General features: G+C 41.6%; 1 protein-coding gene across 4 annotated transcripts in view; it reads right to left on the bottom strand.

Annotated features, from left to right (window-relative positions):
- The window catches only part of slc38a4 (solute carrier family 38 member 4), a 47,504-nt gene that overhangs the window by 18,639 nt on the left and 13,177 nt on the right, over positions 1-15,688 (bottom strand). The window contains exons 1-11 of one of the 4 annotated variants that reach the window (XM_084050218.1): positions 13,428-13,552; positions 10,200-10,416; positions 8,745-8,841; positions 8,513-8,628; positions 5,148-5,221; positions 4,777-4,869; positions 4,585-4,666; positions 4,278-4,360; positions 3,301-3,359; positions 2,295-2,549; positions 672-751 (exon numbers count right to left, since the gene is read on the bottom strand). In XM_084050218.1, coding sequence (XP_083906344.1) covers positions 672-751; positions 2,295-2,549; positions 3,301-3,359; positions 4,278-4,360; positions 4,585-4,666; positions 4,777-4,869; positions 5,148-5,221; positions 8,513-8,628; positions 8,745-8,841; positions 10,200-10,327 — 1,067 coding nt within the window. In that variant the 5' untranslated portion in view covers positions 10,328-10,416; positions 13,428-13,552. Of the gene's footprint in view, positions 1-671; positions 752-2,294; positions 2,550-3,300; positions 3,360-4,277; positions 4,361-4,584; positions 4,667-4,776; positions 4,870-5,147; positions 5,222-8,512; positions 8,629-8,744; positions 8,842-10,199; positions 10,417-13,257; positions 13,275-13,427; positions 13,553-15,688 lie in introns of those variants that run through there. The other 3 variants (XM_084050220.1, XM_084050221.1, XM_084050219.1) reach the window with 3 other exon arrangements.

Below are 15,688 nucleotides of genomic sequence, written 5' to 3'. Positions count from 1 at the left end.
TGCACTTACTGATGGTCAACCTCAGCTCCACGCTTCCATTCTCAACCAATCACATTTCACTAATAGAGCGCCCCAATTAAACAGGGATATTTGCATTGCTCATTCGCTTGCTTGCTTGCTGCATTGTCTCATGCTGTTGCTGCCCTTCTACAAAATGCTGCTCACCCTCCACCCCCCAGCTACCACCTGTTGTTTTGGAACTTCTTTTATGTACAATGGCAATGGGGGGATTTGGTAGGGGAGATGTAGTGTGCTCCCACAGAGTACCTAAAAGCAGATCAATTCATCGCCAAACCAAAATATTCATTTAGTTCATTAATTAATTTTGTATTAATTACAAATATTTTAATTCAGTTCATGAGTTGTCCTGACTGAAATATAATTCTTTACAGTTTAACCACTTTAAGGTATACTGGACCAGTACAACTATAGACAGTATACAGTATATGATGCAGTTATATAACGTGTGTGGGTGTTGTTTTCAACTTTTCAGCTGAAAATGCAGTATTTGTCTAACGACGCCGTAGTGCGATGAAGTATACTGCTATGCTACTGCAACTGATCCAACTGTTAACATTTAACAGTCAATTTTCGTTTCATATTTTATTTCTCAATAATTTAAAGCACCCTGAGCTACATACGTTCAATAAAATATGAATGAGCCCACTCACTCTTTCAGCTCACTGTAGATGGGAAGGACCTCAGGGTGACAGACAAAGGCAAAGGCAAGGATGGGAACGGTATACGCTGTCTGAAACAAAAACACACATAGAGGACAGACACCATAAGGCACTTAGATTGTTCTCAACATGGGGTCCTGGGACCAGCAGGGGCTGGTTCCAGGGGGTCCCCAACTAAATGATTGATAGACCCTTACGGTTCTGTAACTATGAGAGTTAATATAGGCACTGAGGATTTTACAGTGTAGATTGGGGTCCCAGAGATACACTATATATGTAGTTTTCTTTTTCACCAAATGGGGGTCCGTTGCCTAATGCATATCAAACTTGCGGTCTTTGACATCACAGACTGACGTACACAGACTTTAATTCATCAGTCAGGTCAGGGATGTAATGGTTAACAGAGTGGCCGAAGAACTACAGGAAAATGAAAAGGATTTCAGTAACCACTCCCACTGAAATAGAAAAGAACAAAATGTATGGTGCCAAGACAGGTTTATACTATTAACAGTATCATTCATCTGTCCTCATCCAAACATGCACATACATGCATGCAGAGATGCACAGACACAGCACAAATCCAACTACCACACCTTGTGTTTTACATATTGATTTCACTGGTATGGACTATTAGTTTATGCAACAGTAAAAAACTGTGGTGGAAGAAGCACTCAGACTTACTTTTTACTTAACTACATGAAACCTAGCGTCCTTATTCATAAGAAAAAAGTCACCAAGTCGCAACGCAACGAGTTGTGAGCTTGTAGATCGGCTATTTTTGGTGAATATATTTGGTGTAGAGGGAAAAAAGGAGGGGTTTAAGTGTTTAAATAATAAAAGTAACAATACTGTAAAAGTCCTGCATTCACAATTTTACTTGAATAAAATTTATTATTGACAACAAAATATATTTACAGTACCAAATTTAAATGTACAGAAAGTACTCATGAAATCATAGTATTGCATTGTAATTAGTAATGCATTATACAAATAAATAAAACAATTATATTGTCTGCGTTCCAAGTAACTATCTGGGTTAGAGTCCCATTTGGTGTACAACCAATTTCATGGGGTTCAAGTCCCCCTGGTGGTGGTGTGTCCCATATGTTGGCATTTGCCTAGATGCATTGGTTCGACACTTTTATGTGTTTTTAAACTTCTAAATGGTTTTATTATCTATGTATAGTTGAGCTTTGTATAGTCTTATGTCATTGTTTACAATTATTTAGTCGTTTGCCTTTTTCTGATTCTGATTTTATGCCAATGTAGCACTTTGAGATTTGTTTTAAATGTAGTAAGTGTGTTGCAAATAAAATATTATTAATATATATTAAAATATTATTATTCTCATCAATGATGGTAATACCGCTAATAATAAAAAAACTATGACAACAATAAAAGTATCTACAGAGATGACAAAATAAAAATAAACATACATGAAAGTAGAAAAGTAGGGGAGATTGACCATATATTGTGGATATTCACATATTCACCTTTTGTTCTTTTTGTTTTAATCATACATTGGGTGACATAAGAACAAAATGTCCACAAAACGCTCTTCCACCTGCAGAAGAGGCACGAGGAGATGGGTCCGCCCCAAACCTGTCAACTTACCTGTGAGTTGAAGATAAAGGATCTGGGCGTGCACATCTCTTCATCGGATAGGCGAGGCTCCACGTGGACACCTGCGGCATGCTGAGAATCATGGCTTCCTGTGACTGCAGGAGACATATCCGCTCGGGAGAAGTCCATGTTCGTCGCCGTGGCGTTGTGCAGTGCGTAGGGCGCCGAGGCGTTGGTGCTGAGGTTGGCCGAGTGGTGGAGGAAGAAGGGAAGAGGACAAGGCAGCTGAGTCTTCTTGTAGATCAGCTGGAAAGAAAAGGACAATTCATTTGCATTTGGAGATGATGCACAGAAACTCATACTGCAATGGCTTTCTTTGACATTGCTGTACATGCCACAGCGCTACACAGTATGGACTGAATTGTGAGATTAGCATTGCAACCTTGATTTTACAGCATTTTATAGGAAACATGAGTTTGGACAATTCAGTTTTGCCTTTCATTCATACAATACAATCACAAAATAAACATGAAACACTATGTATATGATGTATGACCTTGAGGTAGTTCAAGTAGGGGGCATACACTGTATGCTCCCTTTAAAATGTGCCCAGACTCGCTTTAAGGTGGGAATGTTGTAGGTGTTGCCAACACATGGTGACAGACTGACAATCTGATCAAATACGACATTTGAATACAGGATACAGGAATACAGGACAAAAAGCCCTCCGAAAAGAGATTCAGAAACATTCAGAAACAAATCGAGGGTGGCAAAAAAGTGACCACTTCAGTCAGTATCGAAAACAGCAGATCTACAAGCTCATATCGCATTTGTTGTGAAGTTGACAAATTATTTTCGCTATGTTCACCTATTATGACATGTCCAAGATAGGGATACCAGGTTGTATGGTTGCAGACGAGAAAACTTGTGTCTATAACATGCGTGTCACATGTCACGGTCGTGGATTGAGATGCACTCAGCGCTGATCTAAAATCAGATGAATCTGTAAACAAACGTTCAGAGTTGGAGAAACGTTCCAGTCAGAAGTCAGACTTACCACACCGAGGAAGAATACCATGCAGGACAGAGAGAAACCACTAGTATAGCCCAGGTAACCTAGAGATAAGAGAAGACACAGTCAGACAGTCAGTGAACAGTCAGTCCACCTCAGCCCGTAGCACTTGCCGTAGCCTTGACGACCTTGCAGGCTTATGCAAAGGCTAAAATGTCATTTAGATAGCATGTTATGTAGACAGATGCCAGGTCATTGTAGACCTGGCATGCTATAGTGTGTATAGTTTCAATGTACAGATTATTATCTTTTGTTTTCCTGTATCACACTGTTTAGACTGATGATAGGTTCTTGGTTTACTTATGATTCTAGATTACTCTTTCTATGCATTTCATGTATTAACACATTGAGTGCCATAAACGGTCCGGACCGTTTTTGAGAAGCCATGCGTCATGTGCCATAAACGGTCCGGACAGTTTTTGGCCCATTTGTTTTTATACGTGGGGCCCACGTGGGGCGCTCTAACTTTGGGATCATCCAAGGAGTCTCTGAGAAGGAGAGGCCGGATGTCGATCCATGTCAAAAATGCTTCCGCTCGGCCGCTCCAATGTTAACTCCTTGACTAAAAGCTTAATATCTCCATTTCTTTTTAACGAGGTGGAAGTGAGCCGTTTTCGATCGCCGATCACTCTGCAATGGAGGATCGCGTTAGAAATATTATTGTTCCAGGCGTTAGTCGGGACCCTCCGCCGTCTCGCACGCACGCTTTGTTTACATGCACTTCCGCGTCGGGGCTTCTATAGCGCGAAACATATCAACGTAAGTGGATGGAAGATATGCTGGCACTGAACGTACCCTATTTTAATAAACCTCTGGCACACAATGTGTTAAGTCGCGTTTTCCCTTGCTTACTGTAAGTCGCTCTGGATTAAGAGCGTCTGCTAAATGCCTAAATTGTAAATTGAGAGAAAACAGACACTCATGAACACATAAACGTACACAGACATGCATCCATCCCTTACCTAGATTTTTCAGGAGGGACAGCGGGAGAATGACTCCAATGGACACAAACACTACCAGGTAGTTACCGTTCAAGTACCATTCACTGAAATCAAAGCAGAGAAGAACAGTGAGAAACGGAATACGAACAGGAATACATTACAGTATACTATGACACACCACTGTACAAGAAGACACACACACACACACACACACACACACACACACACACACACACACACACACACACACACACACACACACACACACACACACACACACACACACACACACACACACACACACACACACACACACACACACACTCACCCAGTGCTCTCCTCTAAGCCCAGGAAGGCGCGGATCACTTCAGGTAGCTCATACTTCACAATAAAGAGGTAGCTGGACATGGCTTTATGGAGGCACACACAACACAATAGAATAGAATAACCATCAGATGTCAGGTCTGCTGTTCAATTCAATTTAGACATGAAGACAAAGATGAGCTCATTTGCTGTTTACCTCCAATATTTTGCATGATTATAGCTACGAATGCAGCTATTTTCCCTGGCCAACCGAAAGCCCTCTCTCCCAGCTTTTCATATATGAGGGAGCCTGCCAGACAACAAACCAGAGAGCACATTAGTGATGCTAAATCATCTAAGCTTGATAAATAAATAAAAATTCATTCGAGTTGATTGCAGCAATGAAAACAGACAGGTGGCTGAATGAGGTGCAGGACATTAGGACATTAAAACGGTAAGTTTGATGTATGACAGTGCATGAGTAGAGGCAGCCTAAATAAATAACGCAGAATATTGACTTTAGGCTAGATCCTACATGTCTTGGGGCTTGTTGGACTTGTTGAACTGGAGATTATGATCGGTACGTACCTCCTTCTTTTGCCGTCATCAGCAGCAAATGCACCGAATACAAAGACAAGATGGCCACGCCCACGAGTAGGATGCTGTGCAGAGAGAACACACAATAGGGTATCCACGTCAGTTCTGACATGCGTATGTATGTACAGTATGTACTGTATATAACTCAGCAATCTTCTGAATGGAAACATACTGGACTTATTACAACATACTGGACCTACAACATACTTTATACTAATCAATTGGACCTGCAAACAGGCCAAAAATGTGAATGATTGTGTGATGACAGCTGCTTCCTGAAGTTTTACCACACCACTGTTCTTTGGGGGAGGGGGTTTTCTGATAGATAATGTATGATTGAAGCATCATAAGGGACACTGAAGGGGGGTGCCAATAGATAACCGGATAGTGCGTTCACACAAACGCAATGTCCCCAGTTTGACTGACGATACGACGCGTTGTGAGCTTGTATATCAACTATCTTTAGCGCAGGACACCGTCGTATGACCAAGTATAAATCAGGTTTAATGTGCACAGAGGTTCAGCTGTCTCTCCCAGATCCCCCCTCCTAAACAGGCGCGCCGGCCAACCAGTAGCAGTGCGGGCTAGTGCAGCGACAACGACTCAGTCACCTGTCATCTTCCCACCCACAAACTCGGCCAATTATGTTTGTTGGAGTGCCCGGGAATTGAACCCACGGAGGCAAGACTTCTAGCCTACACATTACTACATTTTACAAAGCATCTAGCAACATGATCCCACAGCAACGGACAGGCTGGCTGACATTTGTTTATTCATTGTTTATATACCCTCAGAGATAATTATACAACAGCATATCTCCTCTGTCTCTTTCCCATCTTTAGACACCTGGCACCTTTAGTGTCCAGCACTCACACGTGTTCAGTAGCAGGTCAGTCAGACCTGCTACCTTTCAGGCTACAAGGTCATTTTGGCTCATGGAGATTTTTTTAATATAGCATTTCATACCAGTCTAAGTGAGAGGTCAGCTGCTTGTCAGTAGTCTGTTTAAAGTATATGATTCACTGCATGGTACAGTTTTAACAACATTGTCTCAAAGAAGACCATGAGAACACTGAGTTCTTTACACTGAACTTATGTCATGTACAGTCTCTACAGAAAGAGATGATATAGATGGATCTAAATGTACAGGCAAGCTGCTTTCAACATGCCTAAAACATGCTTGAACAGTACATCAACGGATCCAAACACTGCACGCTTTAAATAACAAGTCTGACAACTCCGTAGTTATTTTATGCAATACTGTAAAGCGTGATACAGGACATTATTTTTAGTACACTCTGAGCGGTTTATAATTGTGTTCATGTACATTTATATGTTAGTACAGTAGGTTTGCTGGGGTTATATGAGGTCAGGATATATGAATTGCTACTGGATGAAGCTGTACTTCTGCAGTCTCAAAAACCTGCAGAAGCAAAACGGCATGCTAGGGTGGTACTAACGTTAAAAATGTCAGGGGGGGTAGGGTTGACGGTCAAGTTACCTTTGGGGATCAATTATCTCCCCATTTGCAACTCTACTTAAGCGCATGATATACTTTGTTGAGCGTCGTGTCGTGCAAAGAAAATAGCTGATGTGCAAGCTCTCAACACAGAGTTATGAGCCTGCATTTAAGTATAAATCCGGCTGTGTAGACTGTCTGTCTTCCATTACAGTGACAACAGTGCTTGACTTTGACTTTGACTATGACTGTGATGAAACGTGCAAATAAGTACTAACAGCAGCCCTTATCAAGAAAAGGCTTGGGTAATTTAATTTAACAAAAATGCAGTTGTGTTCTTTTAAGTTGCCTTATTTGCGTTCTTCTGTTGACCGCTGTTAATCTAATAATATAACTATTTTAATAATGAGACAACCTCCGGTATATGGCCAGAGACACAAAGAGCATGAAATAAATTCAAGAAATGTCATCTCCCAGTGGATATTAATGGATCTTGTGTACCCCCTAGCACCCCCTACCACCACCACCCCCACCTCATCCTTTCTGTGAGCCAAAGTTGTCCCTCTATATCAGTGGTTCTCAAACATTTTCATGTCAAGGACCCCAACATGTATTTGGCCACGGATCCCCACCTGAAAAGAAATTGTGCCAGGTACCCCCAAAAAGATAACATTTGTGTTGTTAATATTTTTCAAAATTAATTCTGGAGTTTTAAAAAGATTTCGAAAATATATTTAATGTATAAAATAGGGTTAAACTGATTGTGATGCTATGTTAAATACTTTTACTGGGGGCGCCTGGATCCCTGCTCAAGGATCCCTGGAATCAGTGTTCTACGTACTAAACCAGGTAACACGATAGCAAAAAGAAATCCAATATGTCGCCTACCACTGCACGTATGGGTCAAATGATAGCTAGAGGCAGGGAAAGACGGACCACAGTGACACGAAGAGGAAGTGTGATGTCACAACACTCGGAAGGGAGATAAAAGAAAAGAAAAGAAATGAATGTACTGTACAGTGTGTGTGTGTGTGTGTGTGTGTGTGTGTGTGTGTGTGTGTGTGTGTGTGTGTGTGTGTGTGTGTGTGTGTGTGTGTGTGTGTGTGTGTGTGTGCGCCTGCGCGTCCACGCATTCACGAGGGCAACACCGATTGAACCCCACAGAGGAGGGCTTGTGTTTTTCCATGTCTAATTTACTGTGGTGCGGTTGACAAGAAGGAACTGGAGATTAGGTTTGGTACGTAAGGAGGAAATAATAAAACAGCCTATGTGAGGATGTGTACATAAGGCAACCTGGAGGAGAACATGTCAAACTGAGGTTGCGCAATGGGTGTGATTGTTATCCAGCTGTGAATGACCGTGTTGACAGATAAAAGCCTGACTTTATACTTTAAATGGCGTGCTACGTTCAAGAGTATTCAAACGCTCAGCCTGGGCTGGGAGTTCCTTGTGGGTAAGTAATAGTTCTTATTAAAGGTTCTTAACTATGAAACCTCAACAAACAATTTAAGTAATCAAAAGTGTGTGTGTGTGTGTGTGTGTGTGTGTGTGTGTGTGTGTGTGTGTGTGTGTGTGTGTGTGTGTGTGTGTGTGTGTGTGTGTGTGTGTGTGTGTGTGTGTGTGATATTACGTGTAATGCTCTGGAGTTGGAGTCTCTCTTTTGCGAGCAACCTCACTGAGGAACCCAATATGGGGTGAGTGACTGAGGTGGGTATTACATGTTTGAGGGGGTGTTTGGGGGATGGGGTGAGGAAAGACGTAGGAAAGACGTAGGTGACAGATCTAAGAAGGGCACTAGGATGTAAATCCTAGTGGTGTAAATCTACAAGCTCACAACACATCGTATATCGCGATACGACGCGCTGTGAGCTTGTCGATTGGCAATTTTTGCACTTACGTAAATAGAACAATTCCAGTGTTGGCCATAGCGTACGATAAGCCTAGGATGCCACTGCCCATGATGGCGTTACTCAGGTTGAAGACCGACATCCCAAAGGAGGTGTGGCCTGGATGCTGTTCAGTGGTGATGGGGTGGAAGAGGAAATATACAGTATACATTATACACAGCATATAAGGGAAATCTTGTTGTACATTGCTATGACACTCAGTTATATATGATGTTTTCTTACATATTCTTCGTGGTATTCTTCATATTTCTTCTTCTTCATCATTCCATTGGTGAGGAACTTCTGACTTTCCCCGTCTTCATTATCATCCAGAAACTGACTGCAAAGAGACCAAGCCAACCATGCTGTCAGTAAGACTTAACCCATTAAGACCTGAGGCCAATTCTACAAATGTCTTCGAAAACAGTTTTCTGAAACACTTATGTTGCTATAATACCAGTGGTTCTCAAACTTTTTCATGTCAAGGACACCCAAAATTATTATGTATTTGGCCGAGGACACCCATCATCAAAGTACTTAGTTCCAGGGACCCCCAGAAGCAAAGATTTGAGTTACAAATGTTGGCTTTAAACATATATTTATTCAAAGATTTACAAAAATGTTCATGATTTTTGAATAGCCAAAGTATAAAATAATGGTTAAAGTTGTTAAAATCTAAAATGACTGATGCTTTCCCGGTCTTAATGGGTTAAACACGGACATATTCTGAGGCAACATGTCATAACAGTTGTTCTTCTTGGTTCCTTTAACACAGTGGTTTTCAACCATTTGTGGATCAGGGCCCACTTGAAAATCTAGAAAGCGTTCACGGCCCACCCATATGACCACTTAAACCCTGGTAAGTGGTCATATGGGTGAGCCGCGTGCAGTTTATTTTAATCATTTAATCATTCAATGATGTTCTGGCTTGGATCAGTGGAACTAACACAGTATTCCTATTGATCGGTTTGCAAGGTTTAAAAGAAAAAATGCCATGTCATTTTTGTTATATAATCATTAAAACAGTTTTTTTTTTAGAATTTTATCTCTGGGACCCTAATCTACACGGTGTTAAGTTAAATTACAGACTTGTAGGGATCCATTTGGTTCCTAACTATCAATAATTTAGCTGGACCCCTCAAGGACCCCTGGGTCTCCCCGGACCCTACACTGAGACCCCACACTGAGAACATATTATGTTCTTTTGAGCAATTGCAGGGCATAAAGTATATTTCATGTTGTACTGTACCTTACAAAGTGTAGCACTTCTATTTATTTATACATCAATATACATATGTATGCCCTTTCATTGCCTCTGTAAAGTTGCTATAGGTTTTTAATAACAATAAACTTTAACTATGTTTTTTTGATGACTTAGTGTGTGAACATTTTCAATATTTGTTGCGGTTCATTAGAATGCACCTCATCACCAAGTAAACATTCCTTGTATGTGCAAATAGGCAAAATGAAGAATTCTACAAGGTGTGGCATTACGCTATACCTCTCATGACATTACAAAGGACACACCAAACCAAACATCTCCTTACAACATACAATTACGCTATCATTACAACTACGTCTGTCGGTCAGTGTAAACAGGTATCCGTTCTCAACTGACCGGTGTCGTTGAAAACAGGTTAAATAAATAAAATGTCAATAAAGCCATTGGGCCTTTCCGAGCTGCAGAACCTCTCTGACCTGTTGATGGTAGCCTTCTCAGAGTCAATGGGCTCAGTGTAGCGATCGTCCAAGCTGTCTGTGCTGTCGTCATCACCGTCCTCCGTGGAGACCTTCTTAAGCTCCATGCGGTCCATGACTCCCGGCATTATGACGGTGGTGTACAGCAGTAAGGGCTCGTTAGGGTTCAAGGTTTACAAGGCAAGTAGCACACTTCTTCTCGGGCAAGCCTGACTACCTGAAAGCAAGGACAGAAAAGATGGTAAATATCACTTACTGTCTGATTTTTCAACATGGTAATGTGTACCATGTTGCATATTCAACACATTCTCCTTGGGATTTCTGTCCAAATGTCAAGGTCAAAGATGTGTAACTGGCATTGTATTACATGTTTTATGATTTGAGGAAAAATTACAGAATACACACAGAATACAAAACAAAATCTTTTTTTTTTATCACACTAACTATTTCCTCAGTCAACTCAACTCACCACTTTTGGGTTACAAATCAAGCAGCTCAAATCCAAAATGTCATGGCCATGATGAGTCTATACAAAATAACACTTTGTAATAAGTTCAGTCTAGGGCATTTTCAAGGGCATACAGGTGCATCCAATAGAATGTCTTATCAGACTCACCAGAACACCATAGCCTTGACAAAGACCTGTTCTGAGTAAGAGAGGGCATTCAACCCAGCCAGACAAGCCAAAAAGGGAAGCCATCATGTGTTTCAACACAGTAGGCAACGCGTCACATGAACCAGTGTGTTTCTTAAACATTTTCATGTCAAAGAACACCAAATTGATATGTATTTGGCTGCAGACCCCCATTTGTGCAATATTTTGTTCCTCCACTGTTTATACTGTAGGTGGAGATACAGATAAAGATACAGTAACAGTGTCTAAAGTGGTTAACAGAGTTAACCACCTAACAGAGTTAACCACTTTCAGCCTGGCATCCCTATTTTGGGCATGTTATTGTAGGCAGAAATGTTCTAAAAATGTTCGGAAACTGCTGATCTACAACAGCACGTGAGCTTTTCCTGGGGATCCCCCAGAACCCCTTCAAGTGCCCCTGGGGGTCCCCGGACCCACTGACATACACCATCACACAGAACTTAAGAGGGGAGGACAGTCTCACGTTTCTCACATCAAACCACACGTTTACGATTTCCATGGGGTTCAGAAATCAGTTACGTAAGGAGAAGCTCAGAGGCCATGAGCAGAGCACGTACAGCTCTGCCGAAAATGATTTTAACAGCCAATTACCCACAGTCCAATTTGTCATCGCACAAAGAGCTCTTTGACTGGATTGGATGAAAACAGGAGGAGCGGCCAGCCGGGGCAAAGCTCCAGGAAGGTTCTAAACTAGGTACTCACTCCTCTGTTCCCCCGCGGGGACGCCCCAGCACCAAAAATAAACACAAACCATGGAAAATGGGTATAGAAACATGACCACTTAATCATAAAACGCAACTACAGAGAAATGACGACTACACCTACACAACTACACACCCTAGTGTATATACACTGATAGAAATATACAGTCAATGATTTCATTGCTCAGAATTGTGTGCCATGACAAGCTTAAAGTTATGCACAATTAATGAACAAATGACAGTATGGATTCCTGATTAAGGTGTTCAAAGGTACAACTAGGGCTTCTGCCTCGTCATGTGAAGCACATGTTGACAGTCAACATCCCACTTCGTAATCGACAGTACAGTATGTGTGTGCTTAATTTTGAAACCCTGGTGTGTGGACATAGGAAACTCGCAGCCTTGAGGACTGTCACAAACAACGGTATCAAAAGCTTCTCAGAAACTCTGTGTCTGATCTTCATTTTAGACACAATGGTGCGAGTTTACAGCACAAACAGCCCCCATGAAGATACGGGGTGAATATTGTTGCTTAACCCTTTAAGACCTGAGGTCGATTCTACAAATGTCTTTTAAATCAGTAGTTCTCACACTTTCAAGATTTCTTTAAAATATTCAAAAATAGCAGATGTACAAGCTCGCAGCGTGGCACGAAGTGACGCTGTGAGTGAGCTTGTATATCTGCTATTTTTGAAAATCTAAAATGTCAGAGTACATTACCATTGCCTGCATCTTTCAAAGAACACCCACATTTTCATCATTCAAAATCTAATAAAAAAAGGAAAAATATTCACAGAAGGCATAACGACACGTGTATGCTATTGTAAAGAGGATGAACCAGTCTGACGAGGATACGTTTGTAATGTGCTGCCTCATTACCATTAACTCAAAGCACACAGTTGACAAGGTGTAATGCATGAGGGCAGATTTTGGCATAACTATGTTGAGCAAATCAACTTAATCTTAATTCATCTTCTTTGGTGTCTGACAAGGAAACTTGTAGAGTTGATTGGATCCTTACTTTAAACCTGGCGTTCCTTATAGATGGAAATTGTCAAACATTTTCAAAAAAATAGCAGAGATTGTAGATTAGATATTTTCACTTGGTTCATTTGTTTATTAATCTGACATCGCTCCCTCGACTAAATTAAATTTAAATATTAGAAGGAAGCATGCTAGTATATACAAAGTGCAGCAGTTGACCGAGCAAACAGGAAAAGTACAACCAAGTCAAAGTTCAAGTCAAAACATAAACAAAACAAAACAAAACAAACACTACACACACACACAAAAAAAAGACAGGTCAGACAAAACCAATTTATGAAAAAAGAGCCCTTCAGGACCAACGTCAGCTTAATTTAATTTTCTAGGTTGAGTGGTTTAATATTCTATAAAGTCTGTACTGTAACCTCAAAAGGCTCAATACAAAATGAAATTGTCTGCACAAAAAATGCACGCTTCTTTACAACATTTAAATAGAAGGAAAATGCATTGATTACTAAAATAATTTAAAATATTTAAGAATGCAAAACAACTTTCATTACATAAACTACAGGCTATGTCCAGAGATATATCAATTTACCAGTAGCTCACACCCTTATCTTGCATGTTAAGTCAAGTCAGAAAAAAGCAACATTCCAAAATAATCAGACAACCCAAAACATCATCCACCCAAAGACAAACTCTTGCATCAGCCAAGCACCTGAGAGCGAAATTCCTTGAACATGAGGAGCACACCCACTTTGGATCTCCTTGAGCAGCAACTCTGGCACCCAGTTCCTACACACCCAGCTGCAGAGTTATGGGTATTGAACAAGAAACGTACACAACGAAAACCCAAGTAAACATCAAACACAATGCAGGCATACTCACTCACAACTAGCTCCGATAAGAGGGGTCCACAGCTGTGCTTTAAAAAGGTATTTTCTTTTTTGTCTTTTCCTTTTGTAAGGATAAGGACAGAGAGAACAGACACCTGAAGCAGAGAAGAGCTGCGGTGTTATCTAACTACTCAGGTGAGAAAAAGGAGGCTTTTAAAGCAAAGGGGGAGGGAGGGCTCGCCTCGGCCAATAAGGGGAGATACACAAGACAGTAAGGCCCTTCCCCCTTTGCACATGCTCCTACCCCCCCCCCCCCCCCACACACACACACACACACACCTCCTCCACATACACATGCACACGCGCACCACAGACAGGCACACACTGTCTACCACAGCCAATAGAGGAGGAGAGAGACAGCGAAAGGTGATGAGTGAACGAAAACATTAAAGGGGTGACGAAGGCCCACATGACAAACACAAAATATATACACCCAATGACTCAGGATCCTTATGAAGAGAGAAAGAGAGTGACTTTTACAAAGAAAAAGACAGCGTAAGATGTCAGGATGTAAAAAAAATGAACGTTTCCAGTGTGCCATGAAGACAAAAGACAAAATCATGTGACATGCGACATCTGTCCCCGCGGCTGCTCACAAGCGTCTGCCGAAATGGCACTACAAAGCTGTATGGAGCCATTTCAGAAAGCACATCAAAGGCTGTGACAACTTAGCAAGTTGAATTCATAAGTGCCTGGTGGCCTCCTGTGTTACTGAGCATGCACAGTCCTAGAACAGGATGCTCATCCACCCTTCTATGCCCCCTCACACTGATTCCAGGACAAACTCCTACCACCCTCACACACGCTCACGTTGAGAGACAGTACAAAGGACTCTGTTTGTAGTGAAGGGAGGCTGTGCCACTGTCTGACCAATCAATGGCAAGCTGTTGGGATGTCGTTGTGTCCAAGGTCACATTTGCCTCGAGGATGTGGTTTTATCTGCGTCCCTTGCTAACCACTTGAACCCTAGCGTCCCTATTCTAGACATAGGCTAACATTCTGCCAATAACAAGCTCGCAATGTGTTAGCTACTCTCTATTTGGTGTAGAGGCAAAAAAGTAGATAGGGTGTTAGTGGCTAATTTAATAAGAAAAGCTAGCAACACATGCCAACATTATATGCACAGTGGGAGATGCACATAATCTGACAAATATTATTTTCTCTAAAGATTGATCATCAATTCATAGTTTCATTCAGTGAGCCTGAGCCATGATGATGTATATATAGAACAACACATCACTGATGTTTCCAGGGCATTGTCCCAGAACAAAGGTTATTGCAGGACATCATGCCATAGAAACCAAACCTAAAATGATTTAATAGCCAGGCCAATAGAAAATAATTCAAATAATAACTTGCTCTTCTGAAATGAAGCATCCCATGCAATAATAGTTTGACACACTATTCACCAGTCTAACCCTGAAAAGGTTAAATCTGCATTCTGAAACTCCCTAAACATTGTGATTATTCATAAAACCATGTGTTCAAGTTATTAGTGGTGTTAATGTTCTGCACTTAAGCAGCAATAGAAGCCGTCTGTCAATTTGACAGATTTACTACAGGTCTTTAGCCATGAATATCACACAAACAAAAGGTTTCTGTTGCCATCTGGTTATTAGGTTCTTTCAGTAGAAGATACGTAATGAGACAGAGACCATGAATCCTGGATATGAAACATCACTGTAGAACTGTCCCGGTCAAGACAACAGAATCACAACCAAGCAAAAGGCAATAAAACTTCAACAGACCGTGACTGGTATCCAAATCTTCACAATGGAAAACTCAACATGTTCCAATGGCCACAGGGGCATTCCTTAAATGGCATCACAAAGCTGAAAGTGCAAGGGTGTTCACGTTCACACCATGTGAGAGTCGGGTGTCTTTCAACCAATCACCCGTGCTGTGACTAGACAGGCCTCCCCTGGGCCAATCCCATGACATTCCACCTGTGACAGAATAGGTACGGGTAGGAGGCTGGGGGTTGGTCTAGGCAGGGGTAAGGTCACTAACCCTTTGTGTGTGTGTGTGTGTGTGTGTGTGTGTGTGTGTGTGTGTGTGTGTGTGTGTGTGTGTGTGTGTGTGTGTGTGTGTGTGTCTGTGTGTCTGTGTGTGTGTGTGTGTGTGTGTGTGTGTGTGTGTGTGTGTGTGTGTGTGTGTGTGTGTGTGTGTGTGTGTGTGTGTGTGTGTGTGTGTGTGTGTGTGTGTCACATAGCCAGTGTAACCAGCATGGCCATGGACCCAAACACACTGACC

The sequence above is a fragment of the Gymnoscopelus microlampas genome, assembly GCF_963454915.1.
Source record: "Gymnoscopelus microlampas genome assembly, chromosome: 23".
NCBI lineage: Eukaryota > Metazoa > Chordata > Actinopteri > Myctophiformes > Myctophidae > Gymnoscopelus > Gymnoscopelus microlampas.
This window is presented reverse-complemented; position numbering and strand designations above follow the sequence as displayed.